The sequence below is a fragment of the Psammomys obesus genome, unplaced genomic scaffold, assembly GCF_907164565.1.
Source record: "Psammomys obesus unplaced genomic scaffold, mPsaObe1.curated_primary_1811, whole genome shotgun sequence".
Lineage (NCBI taxonomy): Eukaryota > Metazoa > Chordata > Mammalia > Rodentia > Muridae > Psammomys > Psammomys obesus.
The window spans coordinates 13,788,511-13,815,787 of NW_026596039.1; the positions used below are offsets into that span (position 1 = coordinate 13,788,511).

At 39.6% G+C, this 27,277-nt stretch overlaps 1 protein-coding gene and 1 pseudogene across 1 annotated transcript in view; both read left to right on the top strand.

Moving 5' to 3' along the window:
• The window catches only part of Rdx (radixin), a 46,403-nt gene that overhangs the window by 13,210 nt on the left and 5,916 nt on the right, over positions 1-27,277 (top strand). Inside the window, exons 9-13 of the mRNA XM_055621786.1 lie at positions 2,495-2,625; positions 10,805-10,965; positions 12,261-12,353; positions 14,670-14,912; positions 16,272-16,432. Coding sequence (XP_055477761.1) covers positions 2,495-2,625; positions 10,805-10,965; positions 12,261-12,353; positions 14,670-14,912; positions 16,272-16,432 — 789 coding nt within the window. The remainder of the gene's footprint in view (positions 1-2,494; positions 2,626-10,804; positions 10,966-12,260; positions 12,354-14,669; positions 14,913-16,271; positions 16,433-27,277) is intronic.
• LOC129687431 (peptidyl-prolyl cis-trans isomerase FKBP3-like) lies at positions 6,649-7,444 on the top strand (annotated as a pseudogene).

The window sequence follows — 27,277 nt, forward strand, 5'->3', positions numbered from 1 at the left end:
TCCCTCCCTCCCTCCCTCCCTCCCTCCCTCCCTCCCTCCCTCCCTCCTTCCTTCCTTCCTTCCTTCCTTCCTTCCTTCCTTCCCTCCCTCCCCTCCTTCCTTTTGTTCTTGTTCCTGTCTACATACCTTCTTTTCCTCCATCTCTATAGAAGAGCAAATGAGACTCCGATAGGGAAAAGCTAAATGAAGCCAACACCCTTTCCTAAAAGGGGCATTTGTGTCAGAGTGCCACCCAAAAGGTTCTGAGCACTTGGGATAGGTTATAACCTACAGGTCTTGAGGCTTGGTTTGTCCTGAGTTTTTAAGAAGGAAGGATTTCAGTGCCTGACAGAAAGGGAGCTGCCTTGTGGAGCTGTGGCATTGCTAGACATGGCTCTGCAGAGGCTCAGCCGTAGAGTAGCCTAACAAACACCCCGGGGCTGTAGACAGCATGCTGTAGGAAAGCAGTTATTTGAAAACTGGTACTTCTGCTTTCGTGAACAGCCTGAGGGGACAACGGGCTTTTTAAGGGAAGGTCACTGGGCCCTTCTTTTGCCCAAGGAGCCTGGGAAATGCCTTCTTGCCCTGAGCCTCTTCATTTAGGTTTTCTTGAGGTAGAGACTCCCAGCTTCTCAAGTGTCTACCTGAAAATATGTTATAGATTGAGATGAGGGGGAAATGTTTCAAAGACCCAAGGCAGATAAGTGTTGGCTCTTTCTTCTGGGTATTAAGGGTATACATCAAAGAGAACCTAGAACCAGAGTGGAACAACCCATTAGTCCATGCTTTTTTTTTCCCCTTGTATTTCTTTTAAAATCATTCTTAAAACATTTTGAATTTTTTTTAATGTGCATTGACTTTTTTTTGTGTCTACGTATGCATGTGCACCACATACATGCCTTGTGCCCACAGAGATTGTAAGGGGGTGTCATATGCCCTGGAACAGGAATTCCAGATGTTTGTGGCCTACCACGTAGATGATGGCAATTAAACTTGGGTCTTCTGTAAGCACAAATGCTCTTAACCATGGGGCCACCTCTCTAGCCCCGGGTCTTTGGTTTTTAAATGCGGTGAAGTTGGTTAATTAGTGGAGGCGTAATGACCCCTCAACTTCTGGGTCAGAAAGTCACCGCCACCAAGTCATGCTGACTTGTGACAGCTCTCCAGACAGCCACGCTTCTTTTTTTGAAACAGATGGACGCCTAATATCTTAGGATTTGCAAATTCAGGCTTTCACAGTAAGCACAAGTACTTTGATAGTACAATTTTGTGGTATGCTTGCAATTGAGAGTTGGCACTAGGTGGCGATGGTGCCATTTTGTGAATATTAGGAAGTGTTAGAGCTGGAGTCACTTCAGTGAAAAAATCCTAGCATTGAAGTAGTCATTTCATTCTTAAGCATATGAAGTAACACTTCGGTGACTTTGATTCATCTTTTTGGTTTTGATTACCAGCATAGCATTTGACCAAAGCTAGGCTATTGCTAGACATCTGATGATAGACTTTGGCTATATTAGCTCCTGAACTCCTCTCCCCACAGTGATTTTGTCAGGACTTGTGACAGACACAGCTAAATCTTCATGGCATTGTTATCCCTTTTACACTGTAAACACGTGGCTGCCATCCTAATGGAATTGTGAAAGGTTATGGCTTACTTGTCATCTTATAGTGAGGTATAAATGGGTAGTGCCCACAAATTAAATTTGTATTTATTTTATTTACTTATTTTAAATATTTAATTTAATTTTATTTTACGTGCATGGTTGTGAGGGTGTCAGATTTTCTAGAACTAGAGTTAGCGACAGTTGTGAGCTGCCATGTGGGTGCTGGGAACTGAACTTGGGTCCTCTGGAAGAACAGCCAGCGTTCTTAACCACTGAGCCTTCTCTCCAGCCCTATGTTACTTTATTTTTAACTGGTTGAAAATCATTGCCCTCACATACTATTTGCTGTTGAAGGTACTTGTGTGTTATGTTTAATCCTTTGTTATTTCCCCATGGAGGGCCCCTGCTAACTCCCTTGAGTTGTGGCAATGGGAGAAGCAAGTTATTAAGATGTTATATATAATCTGTTCTGTATGCAGATGCTAAATCTCCTGAGTTTTTTTTCTCACCTGAGTTATCTTTAAGAACATGCTTTTGATATTTTTTTTTAAGTTTTAAAATTGTGTATATGGTATGTATATAAAAGACGAGAACCACAATGCATGAACTTGTGAAGGTCAGAAGTCGAGAGCAACTGGGGAAGATGCTTGAGAGACAAGGTCTGTCAGCAAGTTCCAGGGACCCACCTGCTTCTGCCGTCCCAGCTCTGGGGTTGTAACCTGTGCTGCAGTGTCTGGCTAGGGAGAGTGTAGTATATAGCACAGTGCTAGGTACTGAAGTAGACGTGGTGCCTGCATTGAAAAAATGTAAATGGTTATGCTGTGCTTTTTTATTTGGTTTGGAGTTAGTACAGACAAATTAATTTGTTTCTATCCATTTACTTGTCACAAATGACTTGTAATTTCTTTAAGGGCACAATTGGAGAATGAAAAGAAGAAAAGAGAAATAGCAGAAAAGGAAAAGGAAAGAATAGAACGTGAAAAAGAAGAGCTAATGGAGCGTCTAAGGCAAATTGAAGAGCAGACAATGAAAGCCCAAAAAGGTAAAAGGTTTTTCAGAACAATGAACTCAAGATTATTATTGTGATGTATAAGGTATTCAGCTCCAAAAACATTCACATAAAGACATGTCATGCTGCTTGTTTGCTTTTGACATGCTTAGATGAACTTCCTATTCTTCATGTAGCCAGAGTGCTGAAATGTATAGAAAGGGCACTGTTTACATTGAGTAACTCTAGGACACACTACTTTGACAAAACACTAGTGCAAAGAAGAAAAAAAGTTATTTGAGCAAATTAAATTGTTCCTTCACAAGCAACAGATTTTTTTTCTTTTTTTGTAATGGAGGCTTCATTATCTCTGAGGTTATTTTTTTTTTAAATTTTATTTTTTTCTTATCAGTTACATTTTAACTCTGTATCCCAGCCATGTCCCAATCCCTCATTCCCTCCCAGTCCCTCCCTCCCTCCCTCATCTCCACCGTGCCCTTTGCCAAGTCCACTAATAGGGGGGACCTCCTCCCCATTCATCTGATCCTGTTTTATCAGGTATCTTCAGGACTGGCTGCAAAGCCCTCCTCCGTGGCCTAACAGGACTGCTCCTCCCTTGGGGGGTGGGGAGGCCAAAGAGCCAGTCATTGAGTTCGTGTTAGAAATAGTCCTTGTTCCCCTTACTATGGGAAACCAATTGGTTACTGAGCTACCACAGGCTACATCTGAGCAGAGGTTCTAGGTTATATCCATACATGGTCCTTGGTTGCATGTCAGTCTCAGAAAAGACCCTGTGCCCAGATATATTTGGTCCTTGTGGAGCTCCTATCCTTTCCTCATCAGACTAACTCCCCTTCTTTCTTATGATTCCCTGTACTCTGCCAAAGGTTTGGTCATGAGTCTTATCAGGTAGTATGAGCTTACTCTTTTCATAATACCTTTCCCTACCAGTTAGTAGAAGTAGCCATTCATTTACTGAGAATGGTAGTTACTTAAGGTTTAATTTGATTCTTTTATCATTCTCCTATGTGAAAGAGATATTTTTCAGAAGCAGTCAGAACCATTTTCTAGTGGGTATTCAGAAGATATGGTTACCTAAATGACTACTTCTCCACAGTTATTCTAAAATTCTACGAGTATTGGAAATATATCTTAGTAGAGACTGTTGTGGCTTTTGAGTATGTGTGTGTGTTGGGGGGTGTGGGGTGGAAACACGCTTTCACTGTAGCTCGAGCTGCCCTCAAACTTTTTGATACTCTTGGTTTATACCTCACCAATGCTAGGATAGCTGCTATGTGCCCCTTACAAGGTATGTGCATTGGGCTGGAGATAGGACTCATTGGTAAAGTACTTGCTGTGCGAACATGAACACCTGAGTTTGATCACCCGAGCGCAGGTAAAGCTTGGGCATGGTTGACACTAGCTTGCAATCACAGTACTGGGGAAGCTGAGATAGGCAGATTCTTGAAGTTGGCTGGACAGGCAGCCACAGCAAATCAGAGACCCAGAGCAGGAGAGACTTTGTCTCAAAAAGTGAGGTGACAACTTTTGGTAGGCCTCTGGCCTCCATGCATGTGTGTAAACCACATACAATAAAACAAGTACAACTTTTAAAATGAGGTTTATTCAATAGCTAAACCTCACCTCTCACATCTAGAAACGAATTTACTTCACAACTAAAAGGTTATTTGTTTATATAGCACAAAGTGGCAACAGAGCATGATTCTTGAATTCCAAACTTGATGTTGTTTATTCTACTTTACCTTTTTACCTTGTAGGAGTATAGACAGATAACCTACATGGCAGTAGAACCTGTGCACATGATATAAGTACATGTATAAGACATCGATAGCATGATATAGTGTGCTAGGACCACATGACTAGGATAACTTGCACCCTTCAAGAATGCTAGGAAGACACTTGGATTGAGGAACTTAGGGCATTGCTCACTGGTTGGGAAGCTTGCTTACATCTGTGAGATCCCAGTTTGGTTCTTAGAACCACACACATGACCTGCATTATACTGAAGGATGTTGAAAGAATAAAAATTTGATGGTGATTCATAGCACTTTTAAATTTATAGAACTCTTTGAGGGAATAGCTACTTACTGAATCTTTCAATCTCATTTATTTAGGATGTATAATAAAAGTATTAATGGTTTATATACAAAACTCAAAGAAGCACTGAAGAGTATAAGGGAGATAGAGAGAGCATAAAGAATATAAAGCACCTTTATCAAGACAATTGCAAATCAGTCATCTTAAGACAAAGGACATTCAGTGTATTTGTTGTCTTTCTAATAAAGTTTTTCCAGGCTGCTCTAAAACCTACATGATTGTCTTGTAATTTGTCCTAAATTTTTATTCAAGTGAAGTAACTGATCATGATTTTTTTTAAAGATTTATTTATTATGTATACAGTGTTCTTTCTGCACGTACACTTGCACGCCAGAAGAGAGCACCAGATCGCATTATAGATGGTTGTGAGCCACCATGTGGGTAATGGGAATTGAACTCAGGACCCCTGGAAGAGCAGCCAGTGTTCTTAACCTCTGAGCCATCTCTCCAGCCACATGTCATGACATTTAAACTGTAATTCTTTTGAGGAAAGAAATTATGTTTCATTGTCATTTTTATTGATGCTATTGTTTCAAATGACTCATTAAAGAGAATAAAAAAAGGTATAAGTTGTTCTAGAATATCTTGAAAGATGAATTGGATACCTGAAAGATGCTGTCACCAGAGCAGCCATTACTAGTCTAACAAATACTGAAATGAGTTTGACTTTCGTAAGGCAAACTGTAGATGGGAGTTGTGGTCTGGTGACTTAATTTTGAGCACATATGTGCCCTGGGTACATGTTTTTAAATAGATGTGGCCCCTGCTTTGATGCAGCATACAGTTCATTGATGGAAGGTGGAGCAGTAACCTAACAAAATCATTTTATGTAGTTTGACTTCTGAGGAGGGTTGTCAGTGTGATTCTGTAGTGAGTATTAGATAACACTGTTTACAGTTAGGAGCAAAGCTTATAGTTCATTAAGTCAGAATATGACAATAAATGAATCTATTTTAACATCTTAAGTTTTTATGTTCCTAAATTCTGAAATGGAAATAATCCTTAATTTAGCACTCGGAGATTGTTTTTAAGTAGTTTTGTTTTATGAAAACTTAAACACTGTTTCAGTGAAGTACCAATAAGAGTATACAGCTGTAAGGAGGAAGCCTCAGGAGTTGGTTATGGGAAAGTTTATTCTTAAAGCCATGTAAACTGTACAAACTGTATAAGCTTTTATTCTTCTGGCTTTCCAGAAGCAGATAATGAACTCTACTGGCATTCTTCTTTTGTTTATTACTTTATAGTCATCCCTATATAATTTTAGCCATTCTAATTTTTAGATCTTAGTCTTATTTTTTTCCTAATAGTGTTGTTGAGATACAATTAATATGCTGTAAAATTAGCACTTAAACTACACAGTTTAAGTGTTTAATGTTCACAGTGATGTGTGGCTATCACACCAATCAGTTTTTGAAATCTGTCATCTCTAAGAAGAAACTCCATGCCCATTAAGCAGTCCCTAAGTCCTCTCAGTGATCCCCTCGCAGCCCCGGGCAACTGCTCATGCATTCACTGTGGCTACAGGTTTGCCTTTTCTGGACACCTGACCGAATTCTCTTACTTAGCCTGGTATTTTCAAATTACATCTGTGTTGTAACATACTAGCATTTCATTCTTTTTAAATTGCTTAATGTTTTATTTTTTTATTCATCAATTCTTGGGTATTTGCCTTGTATTTGCTATTTCACTGCATTGTGTATAAGTTATGAACATATGCGTATAGATTTATTTCTATGTTTTCATATTACTGGCCACGTTGACTTATATTTTTTGAGGAACTGCCCAGTTAGTTTGAAAGTGGCTATCTGTCCATAGCAATGTGTGGATTCTCTCCATCTTCACCAAAATTTGTTAATGCTTATCTTTTGGGTTATCATCTTCCTAGACGATTTACAATGCTATGTTAGGGTTTTGATTTAGAAACCTCAGTGCCGAGTGCAGCGGAGGCAGTAGGGGAAGATGGCGGCGGCCGTTCCGCAGCGTGCATGGACCGTGGAGCAGTTGCGTAGCAAGCAGCTGCCCAAGAAGGACATTATCAAGTTTCTGCAGGATCACGGTTCAGATTCGTTTCTTGCAGAACATAAATTATTGGGAAACATAAAAAAAATGTAGCTAAGATTGCTAATAAGGACCATTTGGTTACTGCCTATAACCATCTTTTTGAAAGTAAGTGTTTCAAGGGTACTGAAACTGTAAGTAAAGTGTCCGAGCAAGTGAAAACCGTTAAGCTTAATGATGATAAACCCAAAGAATCCAAGTCTGAAGAGAGTCTTGATGAGTGTCCACCTAAATACACAAAATCTGTCCTAAAAAAGGGAGATAAAACCAACTTTCCCGAAAAGGGAGATGTTGTTCACTGCTGGTATACAGGGACACTCCCAGACGGAACTGTTTTTGATACTAATATTCAAATAAGTTCAAAGAAGAAGAAAGATGCCAAGCCGTTAAGTTTTAAGGTTGGAGTAGGCAAAGTTATCAGAGGATGGGATGAGGCCCTCCTGACTATGAGTGAAGGAAAAAAGGCTCGACTGGAGATTGAGCCAGAATGGGCCTATGGAAAGAAAGGACAGCCTGATGCCAAAATTCCACCAAATACCAAGCTCATTTTTGAAGTGGAATTAGTAGATATTGACTGAAACCAGTCAGCAACAACAAAGACTTATGTGATTAGCGCTTGTTACTATCGTAAGGGAAAAGTCAACTGGAAAATTTAAGGCATTAAAGCTTGTTTACTTGATCTCAATTTTTGAGAAATGTAACCCCCCCCGTAAGTTCCTTTAAGTCTCAGATATTTTACTACAGCTATGTAAAGTATTAAGGAGAATTGCTTTTCCTTTTACCTCATAAACTAAAAGGCTCAATAAAACTGTCATGGATTGTTAAAAAAAAAAAAAAGAAAGAAACCTCAATGCCTATTGATGTCGAATATCTTTTCATGTGTGTATTGACTATTTCTATATTTTTGGGGTGAGGGTATTCAAATTTTTTGCCCACTGGTCAGTGGGATTTCCTTTTGTTGTTGTTGTAAGGGTCCTTACATGTCTGGTATACAAATTCTTTACCCAATACTACTTGCAAATATTTTCTTCCAAGGATGATGACCAGGGCTTGTTTGTGTTAGCCTCAAGTGCTGTCATTTGACAAGGCATTGTGATCTCTCCCTAGTTCTTAAGCCCCTACAAGCTTTTTGTATGTTTCCTGTATGTTTCACTTATGAGTGCATTTGGGGGATTGGCAGATATATTGCAGGAGAAAAGCATACAGGTTTGATGGGGCTTTTCTTCTTGTTTTTGCCCCTTTTCAGGAACTTTTCTCCTAGTCATGAGTACTTCTTCAATCCCAGGCTTTATATCTTTTTTTTTTTCCCTGGACCAGTAACATGCTAACCTCAGGCCGATGTGCTGCTTTGCCGTCATTCCGCTGTCGGGGAAAAGAGATGCCTTTTTGTTTACAGAGTAAATATGTGGCACACATGAGAGTGTCCTTGTCCCAGAGGCATCTGACGTATGTACTGGGGTGTGTTGTTGTAAGAGGAGATCATTGAGTATTTCCCAGGCTGTCCTTGAACTCCTGGAGTCAACTGATCCTTCTGCTTTCACCTCGCAAAGTACCCAGGGCTACAGGAACACACTATTGTGCCTGGCAGTTTGTGTGTGTGCATGTGTGTGCGTACATATGCATGTGCCCTACTTTTTCATTTACATTTCATCTCAGGTTATTTTTAAAATATCTCCATGTGTTATGCATAGAAATTATTTTTTATGGTAACATAACTTTATTCTTGCTTAGGTGTACTATAGAAAATTTATCATTTTTTTATTCAGTAGTACACTACACTGTTCTTGTTTTGCTTTGTTATGTTTGTTTGTTTTACAAGACAGTTTCTCTGTGTGACAAGAGCCTTGGCTGTCCTAGACTCAATTTGTAGACCAGACTGGCCTTGAACGCACAGAGATCCACCTGCCTCTGCCTTATCTCACATCTCACATCAGTCTCATCTCAGTAGACTAGTATAGTGTTCATTTTAACATTTTGAAAGATAGCTTTTTGTGATAAATTTAAGAATTATATAAAATCTATCAAATCTACCTTTTAAAAAATTGATAATATAGAAGGTTGATAGAAAATAACACTAGGGGGTAGGGTATTTACGTCAGAATTTAACTTGTAATTGAAACTTCTAAGAGTTTTGTTATGAGATAAAACTTTTTTTTAAACTGTGGCAAACATGAAAATTTAGTGTACTACCCATTTTGAAGAGTGTGGTTTAAGGATATAAAGTCATTGCTATATAACCCTTTTCAACTCTCAAAGCTAAAGCTCTGCCTGTTGAGTGGTAACTCCCTAGCCCCCTCTCTCCATTTCTCTCTGCATATACCTGTCTGTGTGGGACGTAGGCTGTTTTGGCTAGTGAGAAGAATCGTGCAGTGTGCTTTGGTCACTGGCTTTTTGCTCTTAGCACTTGCCTGCAGGAACATATATCCATACTGGAACATATATCAGAGTTTCCTGCCCTTGGGGTGAGTGTGTGTTGATGAACACGTTTCTTTGGAACCCTGCTTTCAGTTCTTTACTCATTTTTGTAGGTGAATGGTAGAGCCGTGAGCTGTGGAAGTTCTATCAGCCAAGTAGGATAAGGGAAGCTTATTCTAGGGTAACTTGACCAAATGTTAACTGAAAATTCAAAATAAATCATCATCTAACTAGGCTATGGTCGCACCCTGTATAGTGAACTTTTATAATTTGTAACCAGGTAGCTGTGTAGATTTTGTATGCTATTTTATCAAGAATTTAAAGATTAACCAGAGTCATTTTTCTACTCTAATCCTCAAAATCTCCCAAATCTCTAACTCAAACTACTTACGCTAGCTTTAAGACCAGTAAAATTAAGAAGAATGTTAAGTAAAATTTTGTCAAAACAGTTTACTTTCACATCTCTAGAGGACACTTAGACTCAATCTCCTAGGACATTACATTCTGTTCTCTCACAAAATTCTTAGTAAAAATTTGCCAAAATAATGCTTACAGTTAATATTTTAAAGTCATCTATGGCTTCTGTATGTTTTGTGTTAGTAATATTTTCCTTTCTTACTCAGTTTACTTGGATAAAAAACATGCCTGATACATGCACAGATTACAGTGCTTGTCAGTCACTTCATTATATCTATTTGTATAGACAGCCAGATATAAGGGATATGTAAGTCCCTGAGAGCTTTTGTGTCAGATTGTTTTTTCAAACTTAATGTCTACAATTAGCCAATCAAGATTGCTGATGCGTTATCAGAAAAATAAAACAAATATCTTGAAAGCCCCAAATCTGAAATGTTTTGAACTTACATATTGTCACTAATAAAAATTACACACTTGACTTCATGCAGTGGATCGCAAACATATCATAGGCACACTAAAAATACTGCATCAGATTTTGGTCAGTGTCTGCACATAAGGTGCTTATGAAACAGGAATGAAATAAGAAACATGTTAGAATGAGTCTTAGCTCTAAATTCTTTTACTATGTAGGTTAAATATTGAAAATCTTCACAAACCTGAAATCCAAAACACTTTGAATCCCCATGTATTTCAGATGAGGGTTGCTTCCCTGTACTTAGTTTAGGTAGGACAGTGTATTTGTCTTGGTGTAAGGGTTGAGCCAAGGGCATCTTGTGTACTAGACCAGGCTTGTACCACTGAGCTATCCATAGGTCTTAAAATGCAGTAATTTGTAGACTTTCGCTAAGGTAGATCAGTCTTTACTTTTGGAGAATGCTAGGGATTGCAACCTGGGCTTTGTACATCTAGGCAGGCACTCTACTGAATTATTCCATGCAAGCCCCCAGCCTTTCTCATTTCAACAGGTCAAAACTTAAAATTAGAGATTTTTAGAAAATTATGTGCTTCTAGCCTTTTGACACAGCTTGAACTGTAAGGGGCTTTCATGTCCTTGCAGTTTTGAATTACGTAATTTGTAAAATATTATTCTTTACTAGGTTAAAGTTGTAGTATTTGTATATTTAGACCCATGCTGATCTTTAGAAAATGCAGATTTTGGCATCTTACCGTAATGAGGATGATTGAAATTAACCCATGTTTGTGGGCTGGGTGAAACGTTCAACAGAACTAGAAGAACAGACTCGGAAAGCTCTGGAACTGGAGCAGGAGCGCCAGCGAGCAAAAGAGGAGGCAGAGCGACTGGACAAGGAGCGCCGGGCTGCAGAGGAGGCCAAGTCCGCAATAGCCAAGCAAGCTGCTGACCAGATGAAGAACCAGGAGCAGCTGGTAAGGCCCTGTGCATTCTCAGAAAAAACAAAACTTCTGTAAATATATGGCATGATCACAAACTCAAGTGTAGTGTCTTCTAAAAGCATGCCATGGGGACAGTAATAAAATGACAGAAAGAAACTGGACATTTCATTTCTGCCTGAAAAAAAGTAAACAACAACAACAACAAAAAACAGGATAAAAGAGTCTATGTGTTTGTGTCTTATAGTTACTTTTTAAAAAAAAATTGAAAATAGACTTTCTTTCATGTAATATATTCTAGTTATGGTTTCCTTTTAAACGGAGCCAGTGGCCTACAAACGATTTTCATTCATTTAGACCACTGGTTCCCAATCTTCCAAATTCTGTGACCCTTTAACACAGTTCCTCATGTTGTGGTGACCCCAACCATAAAATTATTTTTGTTGCTACTTCATAACTGTAATTTTGCTGCTGTTGTGAATTGTATATCTGTTTTCCAGTGTTTTAGGCAACCCTGTGAAAGGGTCATTCCACCCCTAGAGGGGTCACAACCCACAACTTGAGAACCACTGGCCTAGACTTTGAACAGGCTTTGCAGAAGGACATGGGCATCTTGTGCTTTAGAGAAATCGATATAGCATGTTTAGTTCCTGAATGACAGCCATAAGCTATAATTGGTTGGAGTTTTGTTTATTTAATGTATTTCCAAATAGTGAAAGTATGCATGACACAGAAGATTCTGAATATACATACTACTGCATGTCTTTGAATCCTGTTTTAAACAAAGTTTTGCTGTTAACTCAGGCTAGCTTTGATCTTCTTGATCTTCCTGCCCTACCTCGTAAGTACCAAGAGAGCTTGGATTCCAGGTATGTGATAGATATCATACCTGTCCTTTGCTCTTTGAGCTTTTCAGTTCTTTCTCTTTGAAAATAGGACTGATGAGAAGAATCAGATGAGATTGTTGATTAAGAACCCTTAAAATTACAGAACATTACACAATTTTTGTCTAATGATAAAAGTTTAAAACATAGCTCTTAGATATTTTAAGTTCTTACTACTGAAGCATAAGTAATTGTTCATCTATAGAATAAGAATGTTTTAACTTTGCCTTGTATTTTCTCATCTTCAGTACCTACTGCAGACAAGCAGTAGATCTTTCAGCAAACACTGTCTTTTTAAAGTGGAAGACTAAGAGACTTCAAACAGCCCAAGCACATACCTGAAAAGTTTTTGACCGACTGAACATAAAAGAGTATTAAAAAACAAACAAACAAACATAAATGTCTCTAGTATTGACAATATATAATATATAAACATTTTAATTTTAGGCAGCAGAACTTGCCGAATTCACTGCCAAGATTGCACTTTTGGAAGAAGCCAAGAAGAAAAAGGAAGAGGAAGCCACCGAATGGCAGCACAAAGTACTCACTGTTTTGTTGTGTGTTGGCTCTTAGGAGTATGCGCGCTGGCTCTCTAGGGCTGATGTGCAATCAGTGTGTGTTCAGTCCCTGGCCAGTGCAGAAGAGGTTGTCTAGGGAATTCATAAGCATTCAAGTTGGCTCTTGAAAAATGAATTAGTTTTGGGGGAATCAAATTCAGGGCTAAAGTGTTGGTTGTTCGAGATGGAAAAGAATCGAATGAGTATAAGAAGTAGGAATGTATGTGACAGATTTGAGGACAGTAAATAGCTAAAAATCAAGTGTGATGAGTTCACAGAAGTTAGATAACAGGAAATTGTACGCATGCAAATTGGTGGAATGTTTGTGTAGACAGCAGGTTCTGAAGATTTCAGAACACAATTAGCATATTCAAATGTGATTTTTATAAAAAACAACAAAAAACTTGCATGAAGTAGGGATTGGGATTTTGGGTGCTTAAATGTCCACAGGATGTAGCAATGAGAACAAGAGTAGAAAGGAAGAGTTAAAGTTTTGTGGTCAACTGAAACGAATTACAGGAGGTTGAGGTTGAGTTGGAGGTTGTAGTTTCGCTACTAGTAAGATTTTTTACTTTTGTTTTTGTTAACATGCTTTAATATGCATGGACATTATGTATATCATATAGTCCGACCATGTTTTCCCAGTTACTCCTGTCTAGTCCCAGTGCTCTTCTCACCGACCCCCTTGTTCTTCCCACTTAATATCTCCTACTTTTTCTGGATTGTTTTCTTTTTAATGGATCAGTGAGTCTGTTAGTATGAAATATTACTTAATGGAAACATGGACAGCTTGCCAGTGGCTACACCACTGAGGAAAATGTCTCTCAGCAACCATTAACTCCTGCTCCTTAGGGAGAGGTGGGCCTCATGAGCTCCTTTCCCCAGCAACTTTTAACTGCCTACAGGTCTTATGGGAGCAGCAGATACTGCTAATATTTCTAATGAGAATTCACAAGTGTAAAATCCAGCTTGTAAGTAGAGGGATGGGACAGAAAAGATAGTGAGTTTAATTCAAAAATAACAACTTGTAAGTACATTTACGGTTTTTATACCCAAGGAAAGTGATTTTATTTTCTACAATAAAGTAGTTTTATAGTACAAAATGGTTTTGTTCTACTCTTAAATTTTTTTTTACAGAAGTTTGATTTTTGTTGGGACATTTTTGATATATTACATGTGTATATGCAAAATAATATGCATATAAATATAAAAAGGGTAAAGCAGCTAGTCTCCCTATTACACTGCTTTTGTTGTGGGAACTTTATAGACCACTTTAAAAGAAGATTTATGAACTTCAGAGACACAAACTTCACAAAGTCAACAATATAAAAGTACAGTCCTACAAACTAGGATATTATTTTAAAACATTAGTGTATATCTTTTCCTATTCCTGCTTATGCATATAGTTACATATATTTGAAATCAAATCTATTATATAATTCAGTTTTATTGAATTTTCTTAATGTTAGGTTATAATTAGATTTAAAAATTTAACCAATAAATTTGGTAATTTGTAGGTAGGTTGCTTTGCCATGTGCAAAGCAGGAGTATGGATTCTCTGTTTGCTTTAAATCTTAACACAGGCTAGACCTTCTGGTACTGATTTGTTGATGGGTCTGGTGCTCTTCTGTGTGCGTTAGTGCATGCGTGTGTGCGTATGTGTATGTCCGCTTGCTTCGTTATGGTGTCATTCATTTTATCTTCGTATCCTGAGTATTTCCTGTAAACTGAAGTCTGGCTCTTGAAGCTTAAGGAATTCTCATAGGAGACCTCTGTAGTTTAGGAGCCCTTTGAGAGTAAGGTACTGTGTTCTAGAGGACATAGGACAAGACTGGAAAGTGGGACTTTTCCAGGCAATCCAGGAAATACTGTCCCCCAAATCACAAGTGATTTGGATGTTTCATGTTCCATCATGTGAGATGACACTATTGAGTTAACCCGTCATTAGGTTAATGATTTTAGTTGATCCTTGTATTAGAGTAAGGGCAGACGGACCTCCTTGACTATTTTAATTTTCTGCTTGTCATTCAGATGTAATCTGTTAAGTATGAGACTCTTCAGCGTTATACAGATTAAGTTGTTTTCCAGTGTTTGCACAACAGTTACAGTCACAAAGGAGAAACCTGTGTTCATATTTTTAATCAAGAGATTTTTTTTTTTAATTTATGCCTCCTATGTGCTGGAATTCTGTAAAAATGGAGCTTTTATTAAAAGCAGTTATTATAACTTTGAAATGTAGTTTTTGTTACAAAGACAGAATAAATCATATTTTATTTGCAAACTTCCCTTCAATGTTCAGGCTTTTGCAGCTCAGGAAGACTTGGAAAAGACCAAAGAGGAGTTAAAAACTGTGATGTCTGCGCCACCTCCACCTCCACCTCCACCAGTCATCCCTCCCACGGAAAATGAGCACGATGAGCACGATGAAAACAATGCTGAGGCCAGTGCTGAGTTGTCCAGTGAGGGGGTCGTGAACCACAGGAGCGAGGAGGAGCGGGTGACGGAAACACAGAAAAATGAACGTGTGAAGAAGCAGCTCCAGGTACTGACCCCTGAAGCTGTGTGCAGTCTCCATCTAAGTTGACTTCACAAGTGCTCCAATTATTTTCTTAATTAAATTTTAATTTTTTATATATTAATTACAGTTTATTCATTTTGCATCCCAGCTGTAGCCCCCTCTTTCCTTCCCTCCCCATTCCACCTGCACTCCAGTTCTTTACATGGTCCCGGCTTGTGACTGGATTATGTTTGTTCTGCTTGTATGTTCCCTTGTTGCTTCTCTATACAACCCTGTTAGCAGGGGGCTTTGCTGACTGTCGCATTTTCAGTTGTAGACCGGCTCAAAGAAGAAAGTATTCCAGTGCTGTGTAAAATGGAGTTAGTCTTTAAAACAGTGATGATATACTTGATACTTCACCCTTTATCTAAAATGCTATATATCATTGGAATTATTTATCTTTTGTAATTATAAAATACCAGTTTATTCAATGTACAATATTAGGTCAGAACAGGAAATTTTAGTGATATTGAACGGTTTAGAAATTATCTAAGTTTTAAGTTGGTGAAACCTTAATAAAGAAAAAGAAAGTTACATTAACTGCACTAAGATTTCTAGAAAAGTCCATATTTAAAAATCTTATAGTAACTTACCTTTAAAATGACTGCCTTGCTCCTGTCCTGTTCCCTATCTTCTCCTACTTCTGATGTCTGTCACATTTGCCCTTCTGAATAAGGTTTGAACATCTTCTCTAGGGTCTTCCATGTTGTTTAGCTTCTTTAGGAGTATATATTTTAGTATGTTTATCCTATATTAGATGTCTAATAACCACTTATGAGTGAGTATATACCATGTGTGTCTTTCTAGCCAAACTTTGGACAGAGTGCATGGAATTTTATGAAAGAAGGGGGAGATAGAAAGAAACAAAAAATGACTGCCTTGAACTTGATCATTTGTTTCATGTGTTGGATAAGAAAGTTAAAGTAGTTCAGAATATATAAAATACCATGGCTGTTGACTAAAGAAAAGAAAGGCATTGGCCATTCCTAGCATCACAATTACTAAAAAAAAAAAAAAAAAATTTATGGGGCTGGAGAGATGGTTCAGTGGTTAAGAACACTAGCTGCTCTTCAGAGGTTCAATTCCCAGACCCAAATGGTAGTTCATAACTGTAACTCCTGTCTCAGGGGCTCTCTCACACACATATTCATGCAGGCAAAAGCACCAATGCACATGAAATAAAAAAAATTTAAAAATAACTAGAAGCTTGCATACCACACAGGAAACTATTCCACAGTGGAAAGATCAATGTATTAAAAAGTCAGATTTGGTATACATGTATTTTTGCATCTTTATTGACATAATTTTATAACTTTATGTAATAGCAATATGTTTTTAATGCAGGCATTAAGTTCAGAATTAGCCCAAGCCAGAGATGAAACCAAGAAGACACAGAATGATGTTCTTCATGCTGAGAACGTCAAGGCAGGCCGTGATAAGTACAAGACTCTGCGGCAGATTCGACAGGGCAACACCAAGCAGCGCATCGATGAGTTTGAAGCAATGTGAGAGCTGTTCTTGTGCTACATGTCCTTCGTAAGCTGAACCACCACCAGAGAAAAGCAGGCCTGTGCAGATGTGATGGAATGCATCCCACCTTGCCAAAGCACTCACACCAGTTGACTGTGCTCAGTAGCAGAACCCTGAAGGGCTCGCTTCAGCTTTAAGGCAGTGTGATGTCATGTTTGGTCATTTTTCTTTTGTCTAGGGAATGGATATTGGTATTTTGTCACCTCTGTGTACATTTTTCATGTTTTGTTTCATCATTTTCAGTTGAATATTAACACTAATGACCATGTCTGACAAATGTGTATGTGTGCTTTGAGCACTGTGTATATCTTAGGAAAATGGTAGACATCTCAATTCATGTTTAATTAATGAACTCAGTTTTGTTTGCCCTTTCCATGTTTACCCTACATACATCTCCATGTTCACTCTCATATTTTGTCAGTGTGGCCTTCTCATGCCCGGTCATGACAGCTGTAATTCTGGTGTTTTGGGATAGACACGGGGTTGTATAGGAGACTACATCATAAGACAATTAGAACATTGGCTAGCACAGTGTGCAGCAGGTGGTTAATTATCACAGAAATCCCTCTTTCCCTTATTGGGTGTTTGCTTTTCATTTGCTTGAGTCTAGTCTTTGACAGCTGGAGTGATGGGTATTTCACATCCTGAAACCCTTTGGTGGTTTTCCTTCCACTTCAGAGAGGTAGCCAGCAGGCAGTTGCTCCTAGGAAATTTATTGCTGAAGCACTGCCTGCAAGTAAGTGGTCTCTGAAAAAAATTCAAGTTTTGTTCTTAGGTTGATTTAGAAACACAGATGTTCAGTTGATGATAGCTGATTTTAATTGTTTGAAAAACAAACCTGGACCTTTCTTTCTGCAAGGGCAGTAGATGAAAACATCAATTCCAAGCAAGTACTACTACCTCACACTACACCTGTGGTGACTGTTCACACACAGTGTGTGTCCACTGCCTGTCTGTACCCGTGCAGTCTCAGTCATGGCCTGCGTTGAAGATACTTTGAGATTCCAGGGCTGATGTTGTAACTGCCTTTTTGTTGAATTGTGGGGTTGTGGGGCGCTGGCTTGTGTTCAGATTATATGCTATTCCCTAAGGGGCGTTCTGTGTCTGAGGAAGTAGAGTGGCCCTTTCTGAGAAAGACATTGCCTTTGCATCATGGGAAGCAGTCTCATCTTTTTGTCTTTATGGGATAGGTACATCGTTTTAGCATATTTGATTTCTAAATCACTGCTTATTTTATTTGCAATCTCTAAAATCAAATTTCATTTCAATTATGTCTTATTGAAGAAGTCTTTCTAGCTAGAAAGATGCTTTTATATTCTTTGATCATGAAGCACCTGAGTTTGAAGATACAGAAAGCCTTGTTTTCTCTGTGTGGTTCAGCTACTTTCCATTTGGTATTATGCACTCAGACTTACATTTATCTATTACAGTTGCCATTTTATTAAGTAATTTTCATGCACAGTAGATTCAACTTGTGTCTGAAAGTATCTTTTGTGCAGTTTTTGATTTTTGCTGACTTAAAAAGGTTTAATTTGGGCAGACATTATGAAAAGGAAAGGCTTAATATATTTTTTCGACTCTGTAGGACAAAATAACTGGTTAACCTTGAAGTGACTGTTGTACAGTGGTTGTGCATATACTGCAAAATCATTTGCAAGGGAATGTTCCTGCTTCCCATATGTGAGAGGGAGAGATGGTAGGCCTTACCGTTCATACTTTGAAGCATGAGCGTTCACTTTTCCAAAGAGCAATGGTCTTTATTGCTAAAAGAATTGAGTCCCCTTGGATTTTCAGTGACTTTTTTTTTCTATTTGCATTGTGTACATTATCATTGCTACACCAGTTGTTACAGTGTTGAGAGGCTACCAGTTATATTTCCTGTTAATAGTCTATATGTAGATTAGGATTAAAGTGAGTTTAATCCATTTTTAAAGCTGTCTGAATTTTTCTAAACAGGAACAGCCATTTTGGAAATGGGTTTTCATAGTGATTGCATCAATTATAACATTTATCATTAGCAGTTGAGAGCACATGTTCATATAGCAATGTAAAAATACACTAATGAGTATTTGGTAATTTCCCATTAGCATAATTTCATGTTGTACAAGTAAATTACAATTACATCTCTAATTTTGGATAATATTCATTGGTTAACAATAAAGTGACAAAAGCTCATGTCTTTGAGGTCCACTGTTGTTATTTAATATGGTTTCCTTCCATATGTCTTGAAATTGCAATTTGAGCCATGAACTACGGGATACCTTGCATCCTCATTGACTTACTCTTTGCCAGCCTTTCACTGCGCAGGTCACAAGGACTCTTGAACTCTTGGAATTTCCAGGCATTGCTTTATTTTGCACTCTCCATTTTCTCTTTCCCAAGGAAGGCAGGGTTTCACTCATATTGATTCCTCTCACTATTAAGTCTCTGGTGTTCTTTTAGGTACCAGTCACCATAAATGTAGATTGCCTTTTAGATGGTCTCTCATTAAATCCTAGCAGACATCCTTAAACAGTAACAGCTCTCTTCTAGAATACTTTAAAAGCCAACACTTGATAAATTAGTTGTGGCTCTAAGAGTAAGTAGTGATTTCACTGATCCTCAAAAGCAAAGACATTTTTATAGAATGTTTTACTTTTTATCTAGAGAACCTTTTTTTTTTTTTTTTTTTTTTTTTTCTTTTTTAAAGAATCAGAATTACTACTTTTAAGCAACACATTGTTGGGGTTTTTTTCTTTGTTTTCTTTGTTATGCATATTGAAAGTGACTTGATATTACTCTTGTGGTTTGGAATAATTTCCATTTTTTTTCCAATTTTTATCACCTCGATGCTTTAAGAAACAAAAGGAGAAATATTAAACCCACAGGTATATGTTCACAATGAAATCTTTAAAAGTTAAAACTTGACCTAAAATATAAGGATTACTCCCTTGGCATTAATTTGTGAGCACCAGTGAGGCAGATGTGACCTGCGGATGCTCTCCTCAAACAGGCGGAAAGTTGAGCGGACTCGGGGTTATGTCCTAAAAATGCCAGAAAGCCAGTATCGTGGCCCACACCTGTGACCCCAGACTTGAGGAGATGGAGACAAGAGAATCAAGAGTTCAAGATCATCTTTGGGCACACACTGAGTTCAAGGCCAGTGTAGGCTCTACGCAACCCCATCTGTTCCCCCTGCCAAATAAGCAAATAGGCCAGGTAGTCACACTCCTGGTTTTCTATGTAGTAGAAAAGCCAAAACATGTGCAAGCTTACTTACCATTCTTTCAGCCTTGGCTTTCCAGTTAAATACTCTTAACTCCCAGTTTTCCTCAGTAGACTTATCTCTTCACAAAGAGCTCATCTTTCAGGAATTTGAGAGCTGCCATTTCCTGGTGAAAAGGCTGTGACTGACCTCTGTACTGTCTCCTCTGGCCCTTTCAGCTCTGTGAGCAAGTGTTCTGACTCAAGCTTATAAACACCGCCTTAAGCGCGACAGCTTCCTCCTTAACACACAGCGCCTTGCTGAGCTTCCTCCATGCTTGTACAGCCCGCCTTAAGCACTAAAGTATTTATCTCACACAGAACTTTAAGTTAAAGCCCATGACTGGGCTTTTAGGTCACCATTGTGTCCTTCTGTGGAGCTCCTGAGCTCACTCTGGTGCCACATTCTTATTTAATAACCTTCATTTAATCAAAATGTTATTAATTGCTTGCTGTATTTGAAGACTTAAAGCAAGAAGAGTGACCATGGTCTTTCAAATATGAGACTTCAAATATTAATTTTTCTTAGCTCTTACATTGGTTTGCGTTTCTCAGTTACAGTACCGGTTTGCTTTTAAAATGTCAGGGTCCTATTGTTTCTTTGTGCTATTTTGTATGTGTAGATTCCTCCATGGTTACAGCTAACCTGCTACTGCCATCTTTGAAGTCTACTTGTATTTCCAGATTTTAATTGTTTATTTTTATCTAGTAATTTCAAATAACTGATTAAATTGATTTTTTTTTTTATATTTATGCATGACATTGGGTCTGTTTCCTAGAAAATGATGACACTGGCTTTATTTAGCCTTTTATCTTGTAGCTAAATGTCTAGCAGCAAACAGGCTATAAGGATTTGGGGATGTTCAGATGACTTGGAAACTTTTCTGATTAGATATGGATTGTGACATTCTTTTCACACTGTCACAATATATTTAACCTTTTCATTTTCTCCATTTGTGTATTATCTTAGACCTAAAAATACATGCATTTCTTAGAATCCTAAGGCAGTTTCTCCTTCCGCCCATTCATTTCATTCATTCTAAAAACCTATGAAACTCAAATGTAGCATTTGAATCTTTTATGCTTTTGCTCCATTTTTATAGCCATTTAAGTTCTAAATGATGATAGTTGATGAAAACTAGACATAAACGGCCAAGAGAATGAGTATTGGCCATGGTTCCTGGAGATGCTTGTTCTCTGATTTCATTACAGTGTCCATTTCATGGGTCAAGCTTTAAACGTTGGTTAATAAAACCAGGAGCTTCAGCTTTTAGGGTATCGTTAAGTTCTGGAACTTTGAGATTAATCTTTTACCCATCTGAGAACCCAGTCGAATAGTCTAATCAGTATATGGAGCACGTGGGAGCTGAGTGGAGTTAAGAGCTTCTGGTTGAATATTTACGAGTCTGTTTTGTTTTGCACTTTATGGAGATGACGCTTGTTATTTTAATCATCTCAGGGGTATAGTGTGGTAGTGCCACATCCTCATTGTTGTGCACCCATCGCCAGCATCCATCTGCAGAACGCTGTCACGTGCACTGAAGCTGCACCCACTAAATGACAGCTGTTTCTAGCCCAGGGGAGCCCCTGTTGGCACTTTCTGTCTCTGAATTGTGGGCTTTCTAGACACCTCACCAAAGTGTACCATCCATATTTTTCCATTTGTGTCTGGCATACTTCACTTAGTGCATTTCAATTAATAGGGTATTCACGTTTTAATGAGTTTCCTTGTTGAGGTTTAATGTATGCTCCACGGTTTTTACAACATCTTACCCATTTATCAGTTGGCATTTGGGTGATTTCCACATTTTATTTTATTTTTTTACCATTGTACCATTTTATTATTTCCACGTTTTTATCACTTTTACTAATGGTTCTGTGTACTTTGGTTTGAAAATAAGTTAGTCTTCGTAAGTGGAATTGCTGATCAGATGGTAATCCTATGGTTGATTTTTTTTTTTTTTTAAACTATCATACTAAAGAAGGGGCACAGTTTGGGGAGTTTTGTTTATGAAGACAGGCTCTTACTCCCTTGAACTCATGCAGTACTCCTGCTCCAGCTTCCTGTCAAGTGTTGGGCTTACAGGCCACTATGCCTAACTTAGGAAAAGTGAACTCTGCTGAAGACATTACTTTTAGTTACATCTTGTTTTTTTTTTTTTTTTTCTCTTAAGTTTCTAGATAGGACAAACTAAGTGGAAAATGTGAGTCACCACCCACTGACCTGGGAAGCGTGCCAGGGCACACTGGTTTGATGCAAGCTGGCGGCTCTGGCAACTCATGCTCTAGTGTACTGCATATCTAAAAGGTGCAGAGGTTAAAGAAAGCCTCGACTTGCAGCTAGCCTGCAGGAAGGCTGTGTCCCTGGGGAGGAGAGTGTCACCTCCCAGGAACTTAAGAGAAATACCTGTGTGAGTCACTCGCTTTGCTGAAGGTAGTGGTACCCTTTTTTTCTGGTTATCTTCTAAATGACCTGTTGGTGGTCTCATAGGACCTTTGTCTCTGTGATCTCTTGTGGGAGGATTCCTAGTGAACTGGATAAGAGTTAGGTGTTCTGGGTTCTAATTCCAGGTCTAACCCTGTGCTGTCTTTCTGATTACTGAGTTCATAGTTTTGAATCAGATCTCTGTGCCAGAGCATTTTTCTAGAAGCAGATATGGATAACTTTGACTTCAGATGTATTAAAAAAAAAAAAAACTGTACTGGCTAACTTTGGTTAATATCCATGTGCTTTTCAATTCTTGCTTGTATTTGAAAAGCTGTTACTTCAATATGATGCATAGTACAGTAATTCTGTGCTCCCAGGTGGCCTTAATGGTCTCATGCCTGGAAAGTATTCATCAAACACATTTCTAGGGACTGAAAGGTAGCTTCTGCAGGTCATTGTGAAGGGTCGTAATCAAGACAGGAGCCAGGGTTGATTATCTTAAAGTGTATAGGTACAGGTATCTACTGGGTGCAGTGTCTTAGGGCAGTCTGTTCTGGAAATTTCTATAAGTACAAGAATTCAAAGAAACGATATGTTCAAATCCATCAAGGCACAGACAGACTTGGAGTGCTGCAACTGCTTGTTCACACACACGCATTCGAGGTTGTGAGTCAGGAGGTGGCATGTGACACAGGCAGGTCACATGGGGAAGTAGGTCAGCTGTGCAGTGTGGGCTGCTGATGGAATCCCGGGGAAGCACAGGAGAGTGGGGAGCTTGAGTCCTCCAGAGGGTTGGCTCCCCTGAAGTCCCAGGGCCACAAGACAGGGGCGCTGTTAGTAGTTTTGATCACACGGCATGGGAGACAGCTGGTGGAAAGGGCACTTGAAGTTACCTTTTAGCAGGAGTGGACAGAGCTCTGGAAGGCGTTTCTCACAAACCCCGATGTGAACTTCAAGCCTCAAAGACCAAGGGAGTGCTCTTGGTAGCAGAGTCCTCTGCCGTCTCCAAGGGGCTAGAAGCATGAACTCTGCCTGGCACACTTGCCCAAATCCACAGGCTTATCTCTAGCAAAGTGAGAATTTCCCTGTGGATAAATACATTCCATGTGGCGTTTACATGATCCCTTGACATAATCTTGTCAAGGCCCAGAGGATTCATAGATGAATTACAGCAGCACACACAGCCAGAGGAGGAAGCGGGAGAGCAGCGATAAGCCACAAGCTGATGCAGTCAGTCTCTGGCTGCCGTCAGCTAGACTATGGATGTCAGTGTGATCACCCCTGGTCCTTTCTGCCCTTAGGCCAAGCAGTGCTGCCAGTTAAAGAGAACTGGTGTCCCTGGCAGTTTGCAGGGAGGTGTCACAGTGTGACATTTGTGAGTAATCTCCATGCTTGAACCAAGGCATCAGCTGTGTGAGCAGGCGTTGAATTTGGGGACAGAGGCCAGCTCTAGAAGTGGGTAAAGGGCAGTGCTGAGTGGTGGGGGCTGCCGTGGGTCATGGCTGTAAAGTTCAAACCGGCCTGTCTGCAGAGGCCTTGGAGAGATTAAGATAGACTTTTTTGGAACTGCTAAAGGTCTTTGGTGGGAAGAGAACTTTGGTGCATTCATCCAAATGTTTTAGTGCTTAGAACCTTCCAGACACTTTATACTAGCCCTTCAGGACATCATAGTGACGTAAGTCCTTGCCCTAATGAGCCCACTTTCTGGAGGAAAAGCAAAAGGCTTCTGTAAGCAAAATTTAAATGCTGCGCTTTTCAGTACTGGGCTTGGTTGTGTGAAATGGCCAATATTCAACAATCCCTGACCTATAAAAGCAATCTTGTTTCTACTTAACCTATGAAAGCACAGGGCTGAATTAGGGAAAACATTGGGGCTGATAATCAGGGTTCATCAGAAGGTCGTGAGCATCCCCATGAATAGGTGGTCTATAAGTTGTCACTTGAAGGAAGAGAAATCTTGTTCCCTTTCCTTCACTTAAATCAGGATGGTTGGTGCACAGGGCCTAGCCAACTCTATCCAGGAATTTCATGTGCTGTCTGTGGGGCACCATGGTTCCTCCAACATAGAAGCCCCCGCATAGTTGTACCTTCTGATCTTCTGAGATGAGTCAGAAAGGTGACCAGAAACAGCATTTGAGCAGCTAGGGTCAGCGAGAAGGCAAAGGGACACAGGAACTTTGAGAAGTGAGGCCACACACAGCTCAAGATAGGCTCATTTTCTCAATCTAACTGGCAGGTCTGGGGAAGAAGGCTGACTTCTCTGAACTGGGGTGATTATCTCAATAAAATAATTAGAAGATGGAAGGTAAAATTAATTTTGTGTGAAATATGCCTGCTATTTCTTTTCTTTTCTTTTTTTTTTTTTTTGAAAAAGCTCATCAAGCCCAGCAAGATACGCCTGCATCCCATTAGACAGCAGTTCATTCAGTCTTTGCTGCAGTGTTCCAGGAAGAGAGAGTAGCACACAGAAGACCTGTAGGCAAGAAAGGGTTGGGCTGGCTTCAGGAAAAGGAGGGAAGGGTTATGACCGGTGGCTGAGCAGAGCCAGAGATCAGTGTAATATGAAGTTGGAAAGGGCTCAGACCACGTCTTTCCTAGTTCATGGTATGTAGGCCACATGTCCACTGAGCAGTTTTGCCTTGGAGACCACATTATTCCCAGAGTCAGGCCCAAAGTGGCGTTCCAGAAGAGGTTTGAGGGACAGAAGGTGAAGATACACTGGGTCGGAGGAACAAGTGCTGTTGGTCCAGAAGTTAATGAGCCATGCACGGGGGTGCAGCTTCCTGGAGGAAGGGCACCTCTGCTTGTCCACAGAAATATGTCAGCAAGGCTGTAGCTGGCCTTGGTGGGGGTGGGGGGTGAGTTCTATTTAGTGGTGCGCAGTTTGTCCAAAGACAACAATTGAGCAGAGTTTGTATTTGGATTTTCGTTTGCATTGAACTGGGAACTATGTCCAGATCTGTATATGTTCTAGGTCTGTATATGTCACGGATGCTCTTTATTAAAGTGACAAGACATGCCTGAGTGCTTTTGTAGGCCTGACTTGTCTGCACATCCCTGAGTGAGTATATCCGTTAATGTAGAGGCCAAGCGGAATGCGTTGCACCCTCAGTGTGGGTATAACAGAGAATGGTGGCGATTGGTATTAGAATCGCCTACTTGTCCATCAGTGGACAAGTAGGCTCATGCAGCTGCTTCATCTTCAAGATGAGGAAATGTGACTTTGATTCACACTGAGATAGGTGGTTGACCCTTGCAGGGGAGAGAATGCATCTTTTCACTGTCTGTTAAAGCTCCCAAGTCAAAGGAAGCACATGCCCCCAAGGAGTGGCCTTAATCTAGGTGAACAGCTAATAGGCAGTTAATGCTGTTGAGAGCAGGGGACTGACTCAGTCTCTTCCAAGGAGATAAACCCTCCGATAGGTTATCTTCCCAAATGCTCAGGCCTAAACGTGTGTGAACGTACACATACGTGCAACACTAAAAAGCACATATGTGCGTGCTTTTGTTACATATGTATGCACATGTGTCACGATAATTAAAGACGAGGTCATGAATTTGAGAGGGAGTGGGCAGGACACAGGAGAAGCCTGCCAGAGAGGGAGGATGGGAATGATGTAGATAACAATACTTGGGAAATTCTTTTTAAAGTTAAGAAACCTATAGAAAAATAAAATTGGAGGAGTGAAGATGGAGATAGAAACAGGCTCGTGTAGATTCCCGCTGGGGCAGAAGCGGGGTAAAGGGACTAAATTCAGACCGGAGAAAATTCAAGATTGGAGAGAAGAGATGAAGGAAGTAAGGAAGCCCAGGGGCAGGCTGAGATGTGAGGTCAGCTGCGGCGTGACCAGGACTGTACTTCCTGTAGCTCTGGAGTGGAGGTCTGTGTCTAACAGCAGAATGTTAAATTAGCTCTCAGAATGGAGGCTGATTATTTTATTAAAAGTCAGTTTGTGCCTTATTAGAATATTTGAAAAGAAAAAAAAACAGCATAGTAATGTTTTACAGATGTTCTGTGTCTACAGATAAACATGACCTAATTTAGCTTTATGTATCATTAAGCTATAGCGCTTTTACTTGTGGAATTGAAATGAAAACTACACTATTAAGGGAAAATCACTAGAGATGCATTTAGCTTTCTAGTTATCAGATTAGAACTTTGATTGGCAAATGGTCTTTTGTTTGAGATAAGGGCTCACTCTATGTAGCCTAGGCTGGTCTTGAACTCATAGCTCTTACCTTGCTTTCCTGGGTGCTGGGATTATGAGTGAGAGCCACCACACCTGGCATGGCCAATTATCAGGGACTGTAAGCTTTTGCCTTTGTGAGCCGATGAATTACTGTCACATGTGTGGCTCTGGCTCTCTGGCCCGCATGTGTGGTGTGTATGAAGGAGCCAGCCTGGGTTTCAGCTGGCTTCATTTATATTTACATCTAGATTTCATTTATTTTCTATTGTTAGGGAGGCTTTAGATTTACAAGAAACGGTGTGGGGGGGGAGGGATTAAGTCACTGTTAGAACAAAACAGGCTGGTTTGCTGGATTTAAGAATCCAGAGCCAGGCAGGCTCAGGCCTCTTATCCCACACTTGGGGTGAGGGGTGGGGGTGGGGATGTGGAGTTTGGAAGAGCTCCTTAAATTTGAGGCTAGTCTATTTTACATAATAAGTTCCTGGTTAGCCAAGGCTACACAACAAAACCACAAACAGCCAGTGATGTGGATTTCTCTGCTGCCAGGAACCTTGATGTGGTTACAGTGGGGGTTTACTCTGTGGTAGTGAAGGGCATGTCCTGCTCTGGGAAAACCTTTAACATTGGCTTAACCCAATGCCTCCAGAGTCACCTGAAGGACTGTGCCCTTTGCTGAGGGATCTAGTTCCTCTACCACATCTTTCTGCCCTGATTCTGTCTACAGCATGATCCACTCTATTGGATCTCCACTGAGCTTTTTATTTGGCTTATTGAAATTTTTATTTCCAGCACCATGTAAGTTTTAAAGTTGAGTTGTCTACAGTAATTCTCTTCTTATCTCCTATTTTCATATCTTGGATTGGCTTCCTTATTTCATCTTTCTCTGTCTCTCCTTTTGGTGTATATTCATGTCTTGAGTAACTTGAACATGATTCTAGTTGTTTTTTTGAATTCTTTGT